Genomic DNA, 18,315 nt, shown 5'->3' on the forward strand with positions numbered 1-18,315 from the left:
GGTAGTGCAATTACCTATTAAAGTGAACTGAAATTAATTACTGTCCCCATACCATTTGCCAGCACAGGTCTTGTAAACAAAGGCAAAAACGAGGAAATACGCGTGCAGTCTTCTTCTGATGATTAGCTTCTGCAAAGGTAGCAAAAATCAGACGTAGGCGGACCACCTGTGAACATGGGGCAGAAAAAGCAGTTAAAACGAAAAAAACAAACTAATAATCAAACGTGATCTCCGCGTGCACAATGTGGGTTTGTCTGCAGCACCTCCAAGACCATAGTTACGTTTACAAAGCTAATCGCGTCAGTTCAGAGGATCTAGAATTGAAGAGTGGCAAGATCCTCAGTTTAAAGAAAAAAATGTGAAAAGGCTTTGACAGTTTTGTACCAGCAGCTACTGGAATTTCATCCTGGTGTAGACATATGAGTGAACAAAGGTGATTCGTTTTCTTTTTTTTTCCCTTTTTTTTGTAATTTATCAGATTTGTGGGGTTGTAGTTAACGATGTTTCTGTAAAAAATTAATCTCTTCAGGTTTTATTGCACATTTGCTCATTTAGTTTCTAAGCATTTGACAATAAGCTGAATGATAAAGATCAGAGATGAGCTCCCAATATGCCCTGGCGCAGCATGGGGATGATATGCCACTAAGGTGGCAGAGAAAAGGACACTAAAAAAACTGCTGGACATTATGAACAATGCTGGGCATCCTCTGCACACGGCCATTAACAACCAGAGGAGTCTGTTCAGTGACAGGTTGCTTCTCCCCAAGACAAGAACTAACAGACTTAAAAACTCCTTTGTCCCACACGCCATCAGACTGTTTAACTCCTCTCTGGAGGGGAGAGGGAGGGGAAACAGGAGGACAAAGGAGGGGGGAACAACTAAGCTGTAGTGCCTCTTCACCTCACTGTGCAATACCTTTTGTGCAATACTTTTGTTAATAGTCAACGGTGCAATAGACTCCATACTTGAAATGTGCAATTCACTTGTATTTTTATTTATTTTCATTCCTATTTATTCTATTTATCCCCTTCGTGTATATATATATAACTCTGTAACTCTGTAACTTCTGTCGGTGCTGTGTTTTTGGAAACCGAATTTCCCAGAGGAGCCCACCCGAGGGATTAATAAAGTTTTATCTTATCTTATCTTATGATATGAGGGAAACAATGAAAGTAATGTACTTTATAATTAAAAAAACTGATTTATGTAGAAGTTCGTGACGTTAAAAAAAACAAACAAGCAAAAAAAAAAACAAACAAACGAAAAATGTGTTCTTAGATTTTTCCAGCTTCTTTATTAAAAGATTTATTTCCGGTCCCACATTTATTTTGAAATGCAGGACCGGAAGCTGTTTCGTTAACGCAGGTGCTGGCGCGTTTTTTTAAGGTTTGTGAAATGGTTGTATCTGTAACTATTTACAGCCATGACTGAACTGGCCGAAAACGGAGTCTGTCTGGTACGTGTTTATATTATTTATTTGTGTATTATGTGTATTTGCTATTTTAATGAACAAAACAGCCAGACGGCGACTAATAACAGTACAACAAACCTCAAAGGCAGCTAGCTAGCTACACACCAAACCGAGGGCCTGAAGGGTTGAAGATATTTTATAATGTGCTGAGTTTAGCCTGTGTGCTGGAGTAGCTAACAGTTTTCTGTCCTCAGGAGGAGTCCGTGAAAGACCAAAGTTCTCTGGCAGAAGTTTTCAGGGATGCCCTGGAAATATCCCAAGTGGGTTTGAAAGTTAAATATCTACATTATTCCACAAGTGGCCTTCATTTCACATTGTGGGTCGCATACAGCACACTTTAATCTTAAGCGGGCCAGACCAGTGAAACTCCCCTGTCACCGTACAGAATCTATAATTGCACATTTATTCCCAAAGATATCCTAATACAGGAAAAAAATCACATTTTTTGTTTGTTTGTTTTTTTAACACAAAGCTGCACCAAACTGCAAAGACCACCCATTAAATTATATTCAAAGTTAAGGGTATGCAATGCATAATAATAAATGTGATAATTTTTTTACTGTAAATTTCTGGGTTACCTCTGCAGTTTCTGTCAGTTTAACTGAAAGATTTGTTCTTCAACTTGGTTATGTTTTTACAGTATATTTTATTGAGGGAAAAAAGAGAGATGTGGCAGAGATGAAGACCCAACTCAGGTTGAGCAGTTTTGAGTCAAAGTTAGAGAAGATTGGCTGATATGGTTTGGAAATGTGTAGAGCTGGGATAGTGAATATTTTGGACAAAGGATGTTGAATATGGAGCTACCAGGATGGAGGAAAATAGCAAAACCTCAGAGAAGATTGACTGACGTAGTGAAGGAGGACACACACAGCGGGATATTGGGGATAGAGTGAGATGGAGGCAGATAATCTGCTGTGGTGACCCCTAAAGGGAGCGTCCAAATTAAAAGAAGACATTTGTTCAGCGTAACAGGCATTTCTGTTTTTAAGGATGTTACTTTCCAAAGAAATGGCACAAAGGAAAACAGAATCTGAGTATCTGAGCCAAAAGTTAAATGCTTTGTGCTTTAAATTGTAAATAAATAGACATTTCCACCATAACCAGTGGATAACTGCTTTATGAAGGTGACTAGAATGCGGTAAAATGGTCTTTTTCCAGCTTTTATAATACTGTGGCTTCCATGTCATAGTAAAAATTGTACAAATTTTGGATAAGGTGTGTGTGTGTATACACAGGATGTGACTTTGACAGGGCTTGAAGCCTCAGAGGATGCAGACAGCAGAGAGGAGCCAGAACATGGGGCTGGACAGAATGACGGACAGAAGGCCTGTCCATCTTCAGCTGACTCTGCTGATCCTGAGTCAAAGGTAATGACCTCACAGACAGGTGAGGGCTAATCTGCAGAAGCAGTTTTTAAGTGTAGCCCAGAGCTTCGGAGCAGATACGTGGGACTTTGCTGCACTCTGCAGACAGAGATCAAGAACTGCAGAGAAGTTGAGAGAACTACAAGTTTGTGAGCTTATAATTTTGTCACTTAAATTACTGTCTCAGAATTAGTTCTGTCTTTTCATAACTTGATGCAGGATCAACTAACAAACTACTCCCTGACCAATTAAAATAAAAAATTAAGTAAACACACCTATTGCTATTTTGGTGATTTCAATAAATAATATGTTGTGCAAAAAAACCCCTGTTATGTCTCACAGTGGGTCGTGGGAGCTCAGTGTCGGGCAGTGTGGTCTGTAGATGGGAAGGAGTATCCAGCAACTGTGGTGTCTGTGGATGGCAACAACTGCAGAGTTCATTTCACTGGCTATGGCAATGAGGAGGACATGGAACTGAGTGCGCTTAAGAGTCCTAATGCTACACCACAAATGGAGAACTCACATGCTCAGGTTAATGCACTTTAACATATTATGGCAATATTTAATGGGTTAAAGTGCAAGTCAGTGGTTGTTCTTGACTCCTCAGCTGTAAAAAGCTGATGGGGTATTGACCTTGATCTCTATGTCAGAGTGAGTTTTCTGAAAGTCTTGTTGAGGGGTATCACTGGCAGTTGTCAGTATTTTTAAAATCATCGTTTAAAAATTCTTTCGATACCTGCTTATTAGTTATTTGAGAAGAACAACTAAAGGCACATGGTAACAGCTGAGGAAGCTCTGCTTGGCTGTGGTATGTAGTCAAAAGATCAATCGGAAAAAATGTCTTAATTCAGTTTTGTTAAGCAACACATTCAGAGTGAAGAATGATTCATCATAGTTTGTGTGTTAACTTTCCTTAAATACTTCATCAAATATTGTCAGTATCTGTTGCTGTTGTTGTGATGATGATAATAGTAATAATAATAAATATTAAAAATATTAAGCAGTAAGTGGTTCCTCACTATTGACTGTTCCTTCCGTCGTCCTATGGTCACAATAACCCAGTGTAATGGGTGGGAAATATTATTATTGCATAAAGTGATACTCATCGTGTCTTGGGGACATCTGTTATGTCAGCTGATTGTGTCAAACACTCTGTGCACCCAACCCAATGAGGAATCAAATTTAGGGTTCAGCATCAACCTCACGTTGTTGGCTTGGCAAACCAACAGAGCATCTAATTCAAGCACCCTCTCCTCACAGTCCTCAAGACATCTGTAATTTATTAGTTCTCTGCAAACACCAGCTTTGCAAGTAACAATAAAGAGCCACTTACTGCTTAAGAGTGAAAGTGGACAGTTTTCCTTGTTTTCCTTCTGTTTTTCCTGAAACATAAAATGTATTGCTGCAGTCAGGACCAACACAAGAGTGACCATAAACTGCTTTTTAGTTTCCTTGTTTTCCGTTGACTTATTGGTTCTGTGACTAGGTAGCTAACATAAACTATCGACTACAGACAATCAGCCAATCTAGTGATGCCATTTAGGCAGGATGGTGGTATACATGCTTTAAGTACCATAACCTAAAACACTTTTTTTTAAAATTTTGCTTCATGAACAGCGTTAAATCTGCGAGTTTTTTAGAGTAGTGCTGGTGTAAATTTAGCTTAATAAAAGTAGTTTTTTGTATCCACTTGATTGAATACAGAAAACCAGTTGGAATCACAATATACATCAAAGTACATCATTTTTTAATGGTAAACGGCCTGTATTTGTATAGCGCTTTACTAGTCCCTAAGGACCCCAAAGCGCTTTACACTACATCCAGTCATACACACATTCACACACTGGTGATGGCAGCTACATTGTAGCCACAGCCACTGCAGAGGCGAGGCTGCCGGACACTGGCGCCACCGGGCCCTCTGACCACCACCAGTAGGCAACGGGGGAAGTGTCTTGCCCAAGGACACAAACACCGAAACTGTCCAAGCTGGGGCTCGAACCAGCAACCTTCCGATTACAAGGCGAACTCCCAACTCTTGAGCCACGATCGCCCTGAAAATGTAAATCTGTATTCAGTAACTGGTTATATGTGTTTCAGGACTGGAAGCCTGGTTCTCAATGTCGGGCGGTGTATTCAGAGGATGGTTTGTTTTATCCTGCTGTGGTTCTGTGGGTAAAAGGTCAGCGCTGCCGCATTCGCTTTGATGACTACAACAATGAGGAGGAGCAAGATGTTAACTGCCTGCTGAGTCCCGATGAGCTCTATGGACCCAGCAGAGCCGCCACAATCAAGGTAGAGACCCACACCAGGCTCTGAGTGATGGGGAAATGTCTATAAAGAGTCTAGACAGTATTGACAAGTGAGACAGTCTAGATAAGATAAGATAACCTTTATTAGTCCCACACGTGGGAAATTTGTTTGTCTAAGAACCTTTCCTGGTCCAGATCACAGGTTAATACTAGAGATGGACCGATCCGATATTACGTGTCGGTATCGGTCCGATACTGACCTAAATTACTGGATCGGATATCGGAGAGAAATAAAAAATGTAATCCGATCCATTAAATATCACAAGAGCACCTCACAAAACTTGCGACATGGCATAACTCTGCTCATAACCGTAGCACGTCGGAGCAGTGTGGTCACGTGATAGAGCGGCTGTGGCGTGCGAGACCTGTTGTCTGGTTGAGCATTTGGAGCTTCGCTACCAACCCGGCATTTCATCTCCGACAAAGTGATCCCAGAGAGAAGTTAAGCAAGTGTGTAAGTTCATCTCTGAATGTTTGTAAAGCATTCCAGCGTTAAGCTTAACAACCGATATATGGAGCGACTGCCCCCCCCTCCCTGATCAATGATCAGCTGATCGGCTTTTCTGTCGCGAGTCCGTCTCTTCTTTGTTTTTGTCCCACTTTGCAGCAGAAAGAGGAAACCAGCGGCTGAACAACAGCAGCACGTTTAAGCTTGATCAGCTGTTGTTAGAATTTATTTAATATTACTTTCTACTCGAGGATCTTTTTCTACGTAGCTGACGCTGGTAACTGTGCAGGGGCGGATCTAGCAAAGTTTAGCCAGGGGGGCCGAGAGGGCATGAACAGGGAAAAGGGGGCACAAAGACATACTTTTCTTTCTTATTCTCATTTAAAATGTCGAGCTTTTAATAAATAATTATCTGACACCCAAAGTTTTAATTTGATGTAAAATGTATAGAAGTCCATTACTGTATATAGTAACTATTAAGTCTAATATATATACCCTAGTAAGCTATAGTACTTCTTCCTTTGGGAAGGTACCATCTGTGCAGTCTGCAGTTCTGTTGAAGAAAGATGTTGAATCTATTTAATATTTCTTGAAAAATAATTGATTTCTGTGCATTTTTTTTCACACTGCATCAAATTAAAGTTGATTACGTCGATTAAGCATCATGAGGTGTAGCGTGGGGGGGGTGGTTCCTTTTTTTTTTTCTTTTTTTTGCTGGGAGTTTGCAACCCTATTAATTAGATTGCTTACTCTTTAAAATACCAGAATAGGGAGGCTGGAGCAGGTTTAAGTTTATTAGATTGATCAGTTTTGCTGAACTATGAAATATTTTGGGTGCAGTGTGTTTTTTACATACAGGTGTAACAGAATAGCTTTAGTGTTTGTTTTTTTTTTAAACTTGAATTTGAACTTATACAAAATGAAACAAGATATTAAAAAAACAGTTTTAATTAAAAAACACACTATATCAGATTTATATCCAAATTTATGATATCGGTATCGGACATAAAAAAGTGGTATCGTGCCATCTCTAGTTAATACCACCTCAGGTGGTTTTTCAGCTGTTTGTGCTGCTACTCAGTTGTTTTACAGAGGGTTATTACTTCAGTTGAAGTCAACTTTATAGCACCAAATCAAAGTGCTTTATATTATAAAGACCCTACAATTATACAGTAGCTCCTGTCTTTGATATGGATATGAACACTTGAGAAAAAATGTTTTGTTGTAGCGAAGCGGCAGTCTCAGTCAGCTCAACATTGCAGTTCCCTTAAAGATAACTTGAGGTTGGCTCTCGCTGTCTCTGCTTGAGTTTAGTGAAATTCTGGTATTATTTTTGTACGTTGTTTAGCTCTGATCGGCAGTTATCTGCACCTGTGCAGTATAGGTGGATATAACATGCTAATCAAGCTAGTCACCGAAGCTGTGATGTCTACCTTTTATATGTGATCTATGTTCAGGATGAAAGAAAGTGTTCAGGACTTTTCAAAGCAGTAGAGAAACAATAGTAACAAAAAATCATTTAGATTTATGGACCAACATTGTGTGCATTTTTAAAAAATAACTGAACCACTGCACGAATATGAAAGCAGTTAAACTAAAATAATAAAAAACAAAATACATTTCTTTATTAAAGGACTCTTTTAATTAGATGTAGCTCACTTCTGATCCTCCCTGCTGTCTGATGAGGGCAGAATCTCACCTCTTTGATGTGGTCTAAAAGCTTTTCTCATCATTGATATGAAGTGGAGGCGCAGTCTTTCTGTTTTAACTATTCAAAATGATGTTTTTGGGTTGTTTTGTTTGTTCTGCTCTCTTTTGTGTTTTTAATTTCATTGATCGGTGTCTTTATGCCCCATAAAGAAAAAAAGGTGTTGTGTTGTTCTCCTGTAGGCCAGCAACTGGAGGTCCAATTTAACAAGCAGGCGGAGAAGTAGGGAGAACCAAGGAGAACGAGGAGCAGAGAGGAGGTCTGCAGGGAAAGATGATCAGAACTACTCCAGAGTGAGTCTCCATTTGTGGTCAAGAATCTAAATAGTGATTCATGGGTGAGTGATCAAAACATTAGAGCCTTCAAGAGGTTTATAAAAGCCTAAAAAGTTGATTCTGTTCATCTGGATGTTTTCAGTTTGAGAAACGTTTCGTCATCATCAGGTGACGTCTTCAGTCTCAGCTGACTGCAGGTTTCAATCTTATAAACAGCACATTTGCATAATGACTGAAACCAGCCCACTGAAGGAACAATGGGCTGGGAGGTCAGTTCCTTAATCTTAATTATGCAAATTCTAATGACCACTGATCAATGGCCATGAGTCCCATTCACAGAGAGTTGGGGAATGGTGACAGATGTACCCTTAGGCCCCTCCTCGATTCAGAGATGGTCTTTCCCTTTTCACGTAAATGGCCTCCTTGACTCCGCCCTCAAACCAGCGTTCCTCCCTGTCCAGGATGTTACATCCTCATCATTGAAAGAGTGTCCACTGGCCTGTAGGTGTAAACAGACTGCAGAGTCCTGGCCTGACGAGGTGGCTCTGCTGTGTTGTACCATCTGCTTAGCCAGAGGTTGTTTGGTTTCCCCGATGTATAAATCCTGCCAATCCTCCTGGCACAGCGTACACTGTTACTCTGTTTGTTTCGGGGACCCGATTGTTGGAGTGGACCAATTTTTGGCGCAGCGTGAGACTCTGTGTTTAGAAAAAAATACGTCTCAACTATTGTGATACTTCTGACACGTACGGGGTAGTGCTGGGCCATATCATACTGTTCACGGTAATAGCGGTATAATGTTGGGCAACAATAAGAAAATGAAATATCACGATAGAATATGGGTAAAACACGCATGCGCAGTGCCTTTGTTTTCATACGCACATGGCGGCGGCGGGGAATGAGAAGGGCGAGAGCGGATCGTTGAATGAAACGGATGAACCAGAACTGGTTCTGGTTCAGAACGTACTGCGCTTCAACATAACGTTACCGTATTGTGTGTGTATAACCTCTTTTTAAGTGTTGTGGACATTATACATGGTTATGCTGAGGATATGTCGGCCAGTTTCCACTGGAAACGCCTTTTGGTTAAACTGTCAGCGAGGAATTTGCATTTGCACTGTTAAATTTTTATATAACTTTAATGCAAAAAACAGCTGCTTGTTTAAGTGAAAATACATTGATGGCATTTTTTGCACTAATAAAGTTGTGGAGTTGTAAAGTATTTTGTCTCGTGTCAATTATATCGTCAGTTATATCGTTATCATAAATTTTCAAATGTATGTTGTGATAAATATTTTTGGTCACATTGCCCTGCTCTAGTACGGGATCACTGCTGTTTTTCGCTTAAGCTGTGATTGTGATTTTTATCAGTTACGTTATTCAGCTCCTGCTCAAACTGTACGATTGACTCGCAGGGGTGAGAAGTTCGTAGGTCTCACACTGTGCGTCCATAACATGAAGCTTAAAACACAAAATCTGTCTCTCCCTCTCTGTCTTTCACTCACACAGACACCAACATCAACTTTGCTAATGAAAAACATTGATCAGGCAGCTGTGATTGAGCAGCAAAGTCCATCCAACTATTTTCACGGTTGTTGTGGTCGTGATAATTTTGTGAGGCCATCGAAAATGCTCGGATGAGCCAAAGTTCTACAAGTCGTGCCTCCATCGCTTGTGTCCAGATCACACGCTGCGCTGCCGTGCTGCTCCGACTTTTCAGGATTTCAGACAGGTTTGATTTTCTTACGACCAAACGATTGATGATCGGGAGCTGGTCGTGAGGTGTTAATCGCTTCTCGTTACCCCGTGTATACGAAACACGACACACGATTAAGGCCAAACTCGGGCCGATCCCCAAAACGGTCGCACGACTGAAAAATCGGCTCAAAATGGGCCAAAAATCGCACAGTGTGAGCCCAGCATTAGGCTGCGCTTCTCCTTCTTTCCTGGATCGGCTGGAGCTTTCTTTAGGCAAAGAACATTTCCAGCTGGGACAACCACCTTTACTCAGGACCTTCTTGGTGTGATCTGGGCTTTGATCAGTGGTTGTTGATCAATGGTCATGAGAATTTGCATATTAATGATTAAGGAACTGACCTCCCAGCCCATTGTTCCTTCAGTGGGCTGGTTTCAGTCATTATGCAAATGTCCTGTTTATAAGATTGAAGACTGAAGACGTCACCTGGATGATGACGAAACGTTTCTCAAACTGAAAACATCCAGATAACAAAATCAACTTTTGGGATTTACTTACCTGGATGACATCAGTATGCATCAAGACACTAGCACTACTGATGTTATCCTGAAACTGCAGACTAAGCAACCAAGATCATAACTAGTTTCTACTTCTAACTTAAAAAGTCATATAACCAATCATTTAAATGCCGGTTGGATTACTGATCACACTGTTCACTTTGATGTCAATTCAGCAAAGTTTAATAGATACACTACAAGTGTTTTCACTCAGTATAGCCTAATTTATTTATAATTTGTCTCATAGCTAGTTTCTACTTTACAGAAAAGATTCCTCTGATATTTTGTGTTTTTTGTCTTGTGTTTTTGCAGGATAAGGAGAGACCTGGTGATCAGCGCAAAGTGGAGAAAGAAGCTGAGGAGAAGAAAGAAAGCCAGCAGACAGTAGGAGCAGAAAAGACAACCAGTCACAGCTTCCGTCCTTTTCCTCCTCCTCCTCATTTGGGCTCAGAGGTAAACCTACATTTATTCAAATTATGAGATTTTTTTCTTTCTTGAAAAATAAAAATAAATCCCAAATAAGTCCAGATGTTTTTAAATGCTCTGATTTTTCTCTAATGTCTCCGTCTTTGTTTTATAAACCTGTCTGTAGGAACTAGCAAAAGACTCAACAGCACCATCTGGTGACTAAAAAAGGAAGTGATTTTAATTTAGTACCGCAAAGTTAAATTTATAATAGCAATTTAAATAATAATATAGCAATATTTTGTCTCTGTGCGTTAACACAACATGGATACACAAAACATTGCAATGCTGTGCTGTATCCATTTTTTCTGCCATTTCTAATCGTTATCTGCTTAATGTGGACGTTGTTCACGTTTTCTTTTTCAGTGACACATGGAAATCAAATTCTCTTTACTTTGGATCAAGTTAATGTTTATCAATGTTGTTTTTAATGTAATAATAATGTTTCCTGTGCCGGTGTCTCCCTCGTCAGGATCGCGTGTCCTTCCTGGCTCCACCCCCTTTTCCTCCTCCTCCTCCCTCGTGGATGTTTGGTGGGAAAGAGTCTGATGGCTCTCCTGGCACTGATTCCACATCCAGCATGTTGATGTTGTGGTACATGTGTGGCTTCCACACGGGCAGCTTCATGGTCAGTAGCAGGTTATTAGACAGTGTCCCGATTCGTTGATGTTGGGCTGTATAAAAGGCTGTACACGCCCTGTATGCGTAAACAGAGTATATTATCATGCATCATGACAGTTAGCTGCAACACCTTTTATGGTATTGAAGTTTATACTTCACTAACGGTTCCAACGCTCTTTCACCCCCAGCTGTTTCCTGTTGTTCTCGTTATGGGGCCCATGGTCGTATATCACACGTCCTGAGGACATATGAAGAGTATAAAAAGCTCTTTATGAATGAATATGACCTGATAAATCACAAAATGTGTGACTGCCATTTAAACAAAACAAGTTGACAATTGTGACAAAAAATAATACATCTTCATCCATGTCTGTTGTCTTCATATATGAGGTATCTCTGAAGTACGCAGCACTTGAGAGGTCACGTGTTTTATCCAAACCATGTGACCAGTTGGTTTGATGGTACAGTTGTAATGACCTGCCAGTTAAGGGTATCACTGGATGTAGTGTTAGGGGAGGTTATAATAAACCTTAAAAAGTTGACCTCTGGTAATATTTTGCATATTAATCTCACAACTGCAGCTCATTGTGCTGAAATTATATAAAATCTGTTCCTTCAGAACAGCCAAACATAAATGGTGGATCTTACTTGACGTCACCTACTTTTTAGCCTGAAGTGACAATATCAAGACAAGTGGGTGGAGTTCCTCGTTAGCAAGCTTCATCCATAAACTGTTTGGCATTAAGTGAGTAACAGACAGTATAATGGTCCATTCACTGAAACACTGGAACAGTTAATCCTGAAAGCTGCGTTAGTTGTCAGATAATTGCATCAGAAATGCTACAAAGTCACCAGCAGCACAAACATGACCTGAGGTGAAGCCCAGTAGATGCTAGCTAGTAGAAAGCATCATGTGTTAGATGAATTATAGCAGCGGTCTCCAACCTTTTTTGCGCCACGGACCGGTTTATGCCCGACAATATTTTCATGGACCGGCCTTTAAGGTGTCGCGGATAAATACAACAAAATAAAACTAGTACCGGTACCGAAAAACAGAAGATTTATTCATAACACACGTGAAAAGACCCAGGAAAACAGAGTTAACGATAAAACGATAACAAAATAACACTGAAAACCGATAAAAACCCTGAAAACCAGACATTTCACACCTGAGCCTCAACTCTCGCGGCCCGGTACCAAACGACTCACGGACCGGTCCGAGGCCCGGGGGTTGGGGACCGCTGAATTATAGAACGTAGAGATGTATTAAAAAAAACAGTAAATGATACTGATTGCATTGAAATGTAACTGAGTAGTGAACACTGTAAAAGCTGGGGGTGACACTCAGGACTTTGCTTGTGTCATTAAATTAATTTTTTGTAGCTCAGTTATAAATATAAGAATGTGACACTTGCTTTTAAACTTATGTGTCGTGAATTTGTTTCAGGCTCAGCAGATGTTCAAGCCGGCCTCCAGAGACTGAGGTGAGAATCCACACTGAACATGTGCGCAGACTCAGACAGGCAGGAATAGAATGTCGTGATAATGCGCTTCACACAAAGGCATCACAGGAAAACATGTCAGTGTATATATAAAAAGTTTTTTAAGGTATATTTATGCCATGGAGTGTATACATAGCTTCATAGAGTAGTGGTTTACACTTTTGTAACGTGAAAGATCTCCAGTTTGAGTTTATTATATTTGTTTTCTATAACCAAAACTTCTATCTGGTCTTTAAGTGATGACGTGATGAACCCTTTCAGGTCCAAACTACTCTGTGTTTATTAAGGCTGTTGTGTTTTTAACATGTTTTAATGTTTTGTATCTTGTTCTGTTTAATCTCAACAAGCCCGTAAAAACAGTCAGTGATCACTGTCGGCCTCTCTCGGTTTTAATCATCACTGTTCATTTGACAGCTCAGTGTTTAAACCCTTACGATGTAGCTGCAGCCCAGCAGCAGTATGTTAATGACTAACCTCGTATTGTGGATGGATTATCTCAGTTGTTCTCCTGCTGAAGTTTGGTCCGTTTACAGCATCCTGCCATGCGATTGCATTTGTCTCTAACCATCAGGAACCCTCACGTTAACTTTTATCCAGTGGAAGAAAGTTAGCTTCATCCTTCAGCTTCACTGTGTTTATGCTAACATAGTTGTGTCGCTAGCAATCACGTAGCACATCATTATATACCAGCTAGCCCAACTTCAGTAACCCTACAAATAGGGATGGGTATTGATAAGATTTTAACGATTCCGATTCCATTTTCGATTCTGTTTAACGATTCGATTCTTTATCGATTCTCTTATCAATTCTTTTTTTTTTTTTTTTTAAAAAAGGAGAACACTAAGGTCGATTAGCTCAGAGCTTTGTTTTATATCTTCTCTTTGAACAAGATAGAAATTTAGGAGTAACATGGCCTTACAAACCCAACAGTGAGATCTTGAGAGATCCAGCCTACGGCTCTTCAATGGGGTGTCACAGGGTCCCCAGGAAAAAAAATTGTAAATGTAAAATAATAAAATAAATATTCTTGTGAGACATATCACATATTGACGGGGTCGGGTTATGTTAAAAAGTATAAATTGTTATACTTTGTTCATTGGTTCAAAGGTACCCCACACTTCTTTTTTTGTTTGCTTGTTTGTTCTGGTGTATTTTTCATTTGACTGTTACTCTGCCAGAGTACTCATATTTACAAGATGGCATTGAACGCCCCATTGGTGTATCAGGAAAACTATTTTGTACATATGTTCCTTGAAGGGGATTGAAGTCGTTCTTTTTTCCACCGCAGCGAAGGGCTAGGAGTAGGAGAGGAACTGCTGTATGTTTTTGTTATCGAATCGATCTGATTGTGAAATAAAGCATATGCAGTGAGAAAGCAACTCCAGGAGTCATCCCTGCCTTAAAGCTGCAACATTCTTCTGTAGCAATAACAAAGTATAACATAAATTGTTCTGTGGCAATTACACAAGAATATCCAGTAATGTCCCTGCCTACAATTAAACACATTCACTTACCAAAAATCGGGGGCATCTGCTGTGGCAAATGGGTGCAAGCCTTTGACCACAAACTTAGACACTGCTCGGTGACATTAGTCTATCCTGGCCTGAAAGGAGACGCTACCGGTAGACTGCAGCGAGAACTACCAGCGAGCGCCAGCCAGACTCTGTCTGTCTCTCTCATCATGGTCACCTACATGTACAGTAATGGCAGGTCTTGTAATAAGGCAGATTGCGCTAACATAATATGCACTGTTAGTTGATTATTTACCTGCCGCATTAACGGGAGAGGACGTGCAAACGTTAGCGCTGCTGCTGGGTTGAGAGTCACGAGTCCGGAGCGGAATTAAAAACGCGTGTCATCGCGTGTTTTGTGAGCAAATGCTTTTGCATATTCGTAGTGTTTCCTCCCTTAAATGAAATATCTACTTTGCAAGTTGCCCTGTTGTCATCGGTTCTCATAAAGTATAATCAAACTTTTGAGCGTTTGAGCCGCTTAGGCGCCGTGTTTCCTGCCAGGTAAATGACGCTCCGCAACGTGGTGACGTCATTCGGGGCGACTGGAATCGATAAGGGAATCGTTTGCAAAAATGGCAAACGATTCCAAGGAATTGAAACAGTGGGAACCGGTTCTCAAAAAGAACCGGTTTTCGATACCCATCCCTACCTACAAACGTCACTGCTGTTTAGTTTTCTGTCTTCATTTATGTTGGAAGTGATAGCAGAGCTGTACGTTTGAATTTATTCAGAAATCTCTCAGTCAGAACATGCTATATCATGTTTAGGTGGAAGCTAGCAAGCTAACTTCCTGCTAACTTCTAACTCTGTTAAATGTAATCAGTTCTATTTTCATGGATGCCTGGATGTTAAACTTCATTGTTACACCTGGTAAAGCAGCAATGCTGATCATTTTATTAAAGATGAAAGAATTTAGGCAGTTTGTAACTCTCAGTGATGCTGCAGTGTTCGTTTGACTTTATAACCTGCAGCAGAGTTTGGGCCTGACACAGCTGATGACGTCAGACTTAAAGACCAGATGGACGTTATTTTTCTGTCATTTAATTGTTCATCGGTCACTTAATTCCTCTGTTTAGCCTAAATGGCCATTGAGGAGGTCTTTATAAATAGGAAAAGCTTTAAAAGTCCCAACATTGGCTCAGATGACAGTTGCAAGTTATGGACCAGAGGCCTGTATTATAAGCATAATTTTGGCTTATTGGGGTTAACCCTGGGTGTTTTGTACTGTGAAGGTGGTTCACGTCTTACTGGGGTAAATCATCTTGGAAACGTATGCTATAGGCCTGTGGAGCAGGTTAGGTTCCAGATTAGAGGTAAGCAGATATGAAATCACGGCCTGCTGACCAATCGATTATCCAGATAATGGTGTCACTGTTCCTGGAAGATCTCTCTCACAGTAGCGTTTCTCTTCAGTTGTGTTTCTACAGACTTACCTGATTAAAAGGAAAAAGACAAAGTTTGAATGAGTGCAGGATCTGAGCAGCGCGACTGATCTTAAATGTATGCATTTATTTCTTTTATTTCTTTACTGTAGAGTCGAGAGAATCAAGGGACAAGATGCAGTTGGGATGTTCATCTTTCATTCACAGCTCACGTGTATTCTGATTATTGTTTGTATTTCTACAAGTATCTTATTTGTTCTTAGTTGAATGTTGTCATGGAAACTGTGCACGTAGTGGAATTTTTGTTGTTGTTTATTTTTTTTGAAGCGAATATGAAGTGTTTGTTTCAAAGTTGCAGCTGTTGACAAATTAAATCAGATTATTTGGAGAAAAGAGTGTTTTGTTATTAAAAAGAAAGCTGGATTACCTCTGAGCGTCATCTTCTTCTGTGTCTTAAAAAACAGATCAACTTCCTGTGGCAGGTTCTGATCCTGCACATGGTTTTATTTTTGCCGGTTGACATTTGCTCCTCATTCATGCCACTGAACTTTACTCTAACCCCCTTTCTCTGCTTGCGTGACACATGTTGACTCGATTGATTAGATGTTAAAGCTTCTTATGTGCTTTGACGTAAACGGTGACACATGAAGACCTTTGGGCGTAGCACCTCTTCCTATCAAGCTGCTGTTTGTAAAGAGGCTTTACCCATAAATCACAGCAATAAGAACTGATCATTTTGAAACACTGATGAATTTGATTAGAGAAAATATTTAAAATTATTGTGTGGTGGTGTTGTATGGCAGCAGGAATCGTGTCATCTCTTAAGTCTGATTTTAATCCAATATTAAAAATGAAGATCTTGCTTTCATGTCCTGTTTGACAGAGCAGAGGTTCTTCTCACAGTTGACCTCAGATGTGAGATGGCTGATTGTCTCATTATTGAAAACTAAACATTGTCTGAGTGACGTCAGAGCTGCTCACTTAAAAACATCTGAGAATAAGCCTCAGAATCAGGGAGCACACTGAGCGTCGCTGGCCAGCATCTTTTAGTGTCCGTTACCTGTCGGCAGTCCTTCAGCACAATGGTCAGCAGCAGGATGCTGCTTCTCGGTGCCTCCTGCTGGCTGCTCGTTGTTTTAGGGAGTTGCGAGGAGCCAATCGAAGAGAGGTCAGCCGAATACGACGCCATCGAGACACAAGAAGAGAAAGAGCTGGTGAGTAGCTATGTCATGGCTGACTTATGATGGGTCATGATGATGCTATAAAGACAAAGGGGGCTGATTGTTGGGGCTGCAACAATTTTTTTTTTCATTACAAATTTTGTTTCTGAATTGTTTTGTCTGTACTATTTAACCCTAACCCACAACAGCAACGCCTTTAGGAACAGAAAATCTGAAGCTGGGTCTGTCGTCCATTCTGCATGACCATGTTGTCCATCAGCTGCTGCCTGCAGTTTGAGTTTAGCAAATTTGAGATTTTGGTCAGTTGTATTATCTTGTTTTATTTGGCTTTCCTGCAAACAGGACTTGCAATAAATGTTAAAAATGAGTTGGCTTTGACTGATATAAACTAAATCCAGTACAAACTTCAGGGCTGAATATTCCCAGCCACCTTCTTGTACTGGCTGTATCATAAAGGCTTCCTTTGCAGTAAAAGAGAGGGGGGCTCAGTTATTCAACCATCATGCTGACATCATCTATAGCTGTTAAATTATGCTAACATTTTCTTCATTATGAGAAGTTGACTTGAAAATGTTACCAGTTTAATTGAAGCAGTTTAGTGTTACCATGCTAATGATTATCACGGGCAAAGCTGAATGCTTTAGGCCTCTTTAAGGCCCCCTCCTCTGCCTAAAAGCCGGATCTCTCAGAAACCTTAAGAGCAAACCGTAGTCTTTGACAGCTGTACTTGGTGCCAAGCAGCAGGATTTAGTTTACATGCTTTTCTCTTTATTTGAAATACTGTCCACATGTAGTATGAAAATTAGATATACAAGAATTGTAATAGTTATGAAGCAAAGTCTGAATTCATGCAATGTTTACAGCCCTTAAAAACGACAGAGTAGGTGCCACTGATCATTATCAATCCAAGGCTGATGATGGTAAATGCTCCTCTGGGATCTCAAATTAATTCGATGGGCGTAGCCATAAACACAATATGATGTTAGTTTCAGTTCTTCTGATTTCTGAGTCAGATTTTAACATGATCTCGTTTCCTCCTTAGATTGAAGCTCTGCAGGAAGTTCTGGAGAAGCTAAAGGGCAAACAGCTGCCATCCTCAGAGAAAAAACTCGGCTGGCTTGCTGCTGTAAGTACGATCGTTCATTTCTCCTTCCTCCTCCAGTGCTGATCAGATAGCTTGGGATTTATTTTAGGTGTTCAGGTTAGCAGATTTCCACCTCCAGAGTAAGCATGCACATTTCTCACACTGCTGTTCTAGAGCAGGATGCCATCCAAGTACCACTGATCCTGAGTGGATAAGACAATCGGCCTCGTGCCAAACTGAAATGCCTCCCATCTTCCACAAAAACGAAAGATTTACAGACACAAACCTTTTTGGTTTCTGGTGATTCACATTTCTTTTTATATGAATATGTAACAATGTACTTGTCAGGCTTTGTTTGTCCAACTAATACTGTACTAGCAAATATCATGATCAAACTGTATCCAGACTGAAAGTCATGTTGTGTTTTTGTATGTCAGTGTGATGCAGGTGAGCAGTGTGCAATACGTAAGGCTTCGAGAATCGGGAAGCTGTGTGGCTGTCCCGGAGGAACCGCTTGTAACTTCAGTGTCCTCAAGTGTCTGTAAAGTTCAAACACTAAAGTCCTGCTGTTCAGAGAATAAAGACACGTTTTTAAAATTGCCTCTCGTCTGTTTGTTTGTTTTTTATACAAACATTACCTCAAATAAAAAAAATCATCACTGACAATCGAAATTTGTTTCTTTTTTAGCTTTTTTATGAAGCAAAACTAACATGAACTTATTCACTCAATTTGCACA

At 40.3% G+C, this 18,315-nt stretch overlaps 2 protein-coding genes across 4 annotated transcripts; both read left to right on the top strand.

Moving 5' to 3' along the window:
* The first annotated feature begins 1,327 nt into the window (after nt 1–1,327).
* On the top strand, nt 1,328–15,741 carry LOC146558954 (uncharacterized). 3 transcript variants are annotated; one of them, XM_085247127.1, is made up of 10 exons: nt 1,329–1,457; nt 1,667–1,732; nt 2,708–2,839; nt 3,179–3,367; nt 4,934–5,128; nt 7,484–7,594; nt 10,142–10,282; nt 10,767–10,922; nt 12,363–12,399; nt 15,466–15,741. In XM_085247127.1, the coding sequence occupies exons 1-9, from the start codon at nt 1,425–1,427 to the stop codon at nt 12,396–12,398; spliced, it is 1,059 nt and encodes a 352-aa protein (XP_085103253.1). In that variant the 5' UTR covers nt 1,329–1,424; the 3' UTR covers nt 12,399; nt 15,466–15,741. The 3 variants fall into 3 exon arrangements, with proteins under 3 accessions (XP_085103255.1, XP_085103253.1, XP_085103254.1); XM_085247129.1 differs by lacking the exon at nt 3,179–3,367 and having other exon boundaries at nt 1,328–1,457; XM_085247128.1 differs by lacking the exon at nt 1,667–1,732 and having other exon boundaries at nt 1,334–1,457.
* Nucleotides 15,742–16,342: 601 nt separating this feature from the next.
* LOC146558955 (cocaine- and amphetamine-regulated transcript protein-like) lies at nt 16,343–18,267 on the top strand. The gene is made up of 3 exons (XM_085247131.1): nt 16,343–16,527; nt 17,537–17,620; nt 18,016–18,267. The coding sequence occupies exons 1-3, from the start codon at nt 16,396–16,398 to the stop codon at nt 18,121–18,123; spliced, it is 324 nt and encodes a 107-aa protein (XP_085103257.1). The 5' UTR covers nt 16,343–16,395; the 3' UTR covers nt 18,124–18,267.
* Nucleotides 18,268–18,315: the final 48 nt, after the last annotated feature.

This window comes from Mchenga conophoros, linkage group LG15 (assembly GCF_057382185.1).
Source record: "Mchenga conophoros isolate Kocher_MC1m ecotype Shallow Benthic linkage group LG15, M_conophoros_male_GT1.1, whole genome shotgun sequence".
NCBI lineage: Eukaryota > Metazoa > Chordata > Actinopteri > Cichliformes > Cichlidae > Mchenga > Mchenga conophoros.

Coding starts and splice junctions, on each gene's coding strand:
- LOC146558954 (XM_085247127.1), top strand. CDS start 1,425: ATGACTGAACTGGCCGAAAACGGAGTCTGTCTG. Junction 7,595..10,141: donor ATGATCAGAACTACTCCAGA/GTGAGTCTCCAT, acceptor GTGTTTTTGCAG/GATAAGGAGAGACCTGGTGA. Junction 10,283..10,766: donor CTCCTCATTTGGGCTCAGAG/GTAAACCTACAT, acceptor CTCCCTCGTCAG/GATCGCGTGTCCTTCCTGGC.
- LOC146558955 (XM_085247131.1), top strand. CDS start 16,396: ATGGTCAGCAGCAGGATGCTGCTTCTCGGTGCCTCCTGCTGGCTGCTC. Junction 16,528..17,536: donor CACAAGAAGAGAAAGAGCTG/GTGAGTAGCTAT, acceptor TTTCCTCCTTAG/ATTGAAGCTCTGCAGGAAGT. Junction 17,621..18,015: donor AACTCGGCTGGCTTGCTGCT/GTAAGTACGATC, acceptor TTTGTATGTCAG/TGTGATGCAGGTGAGCAGTG.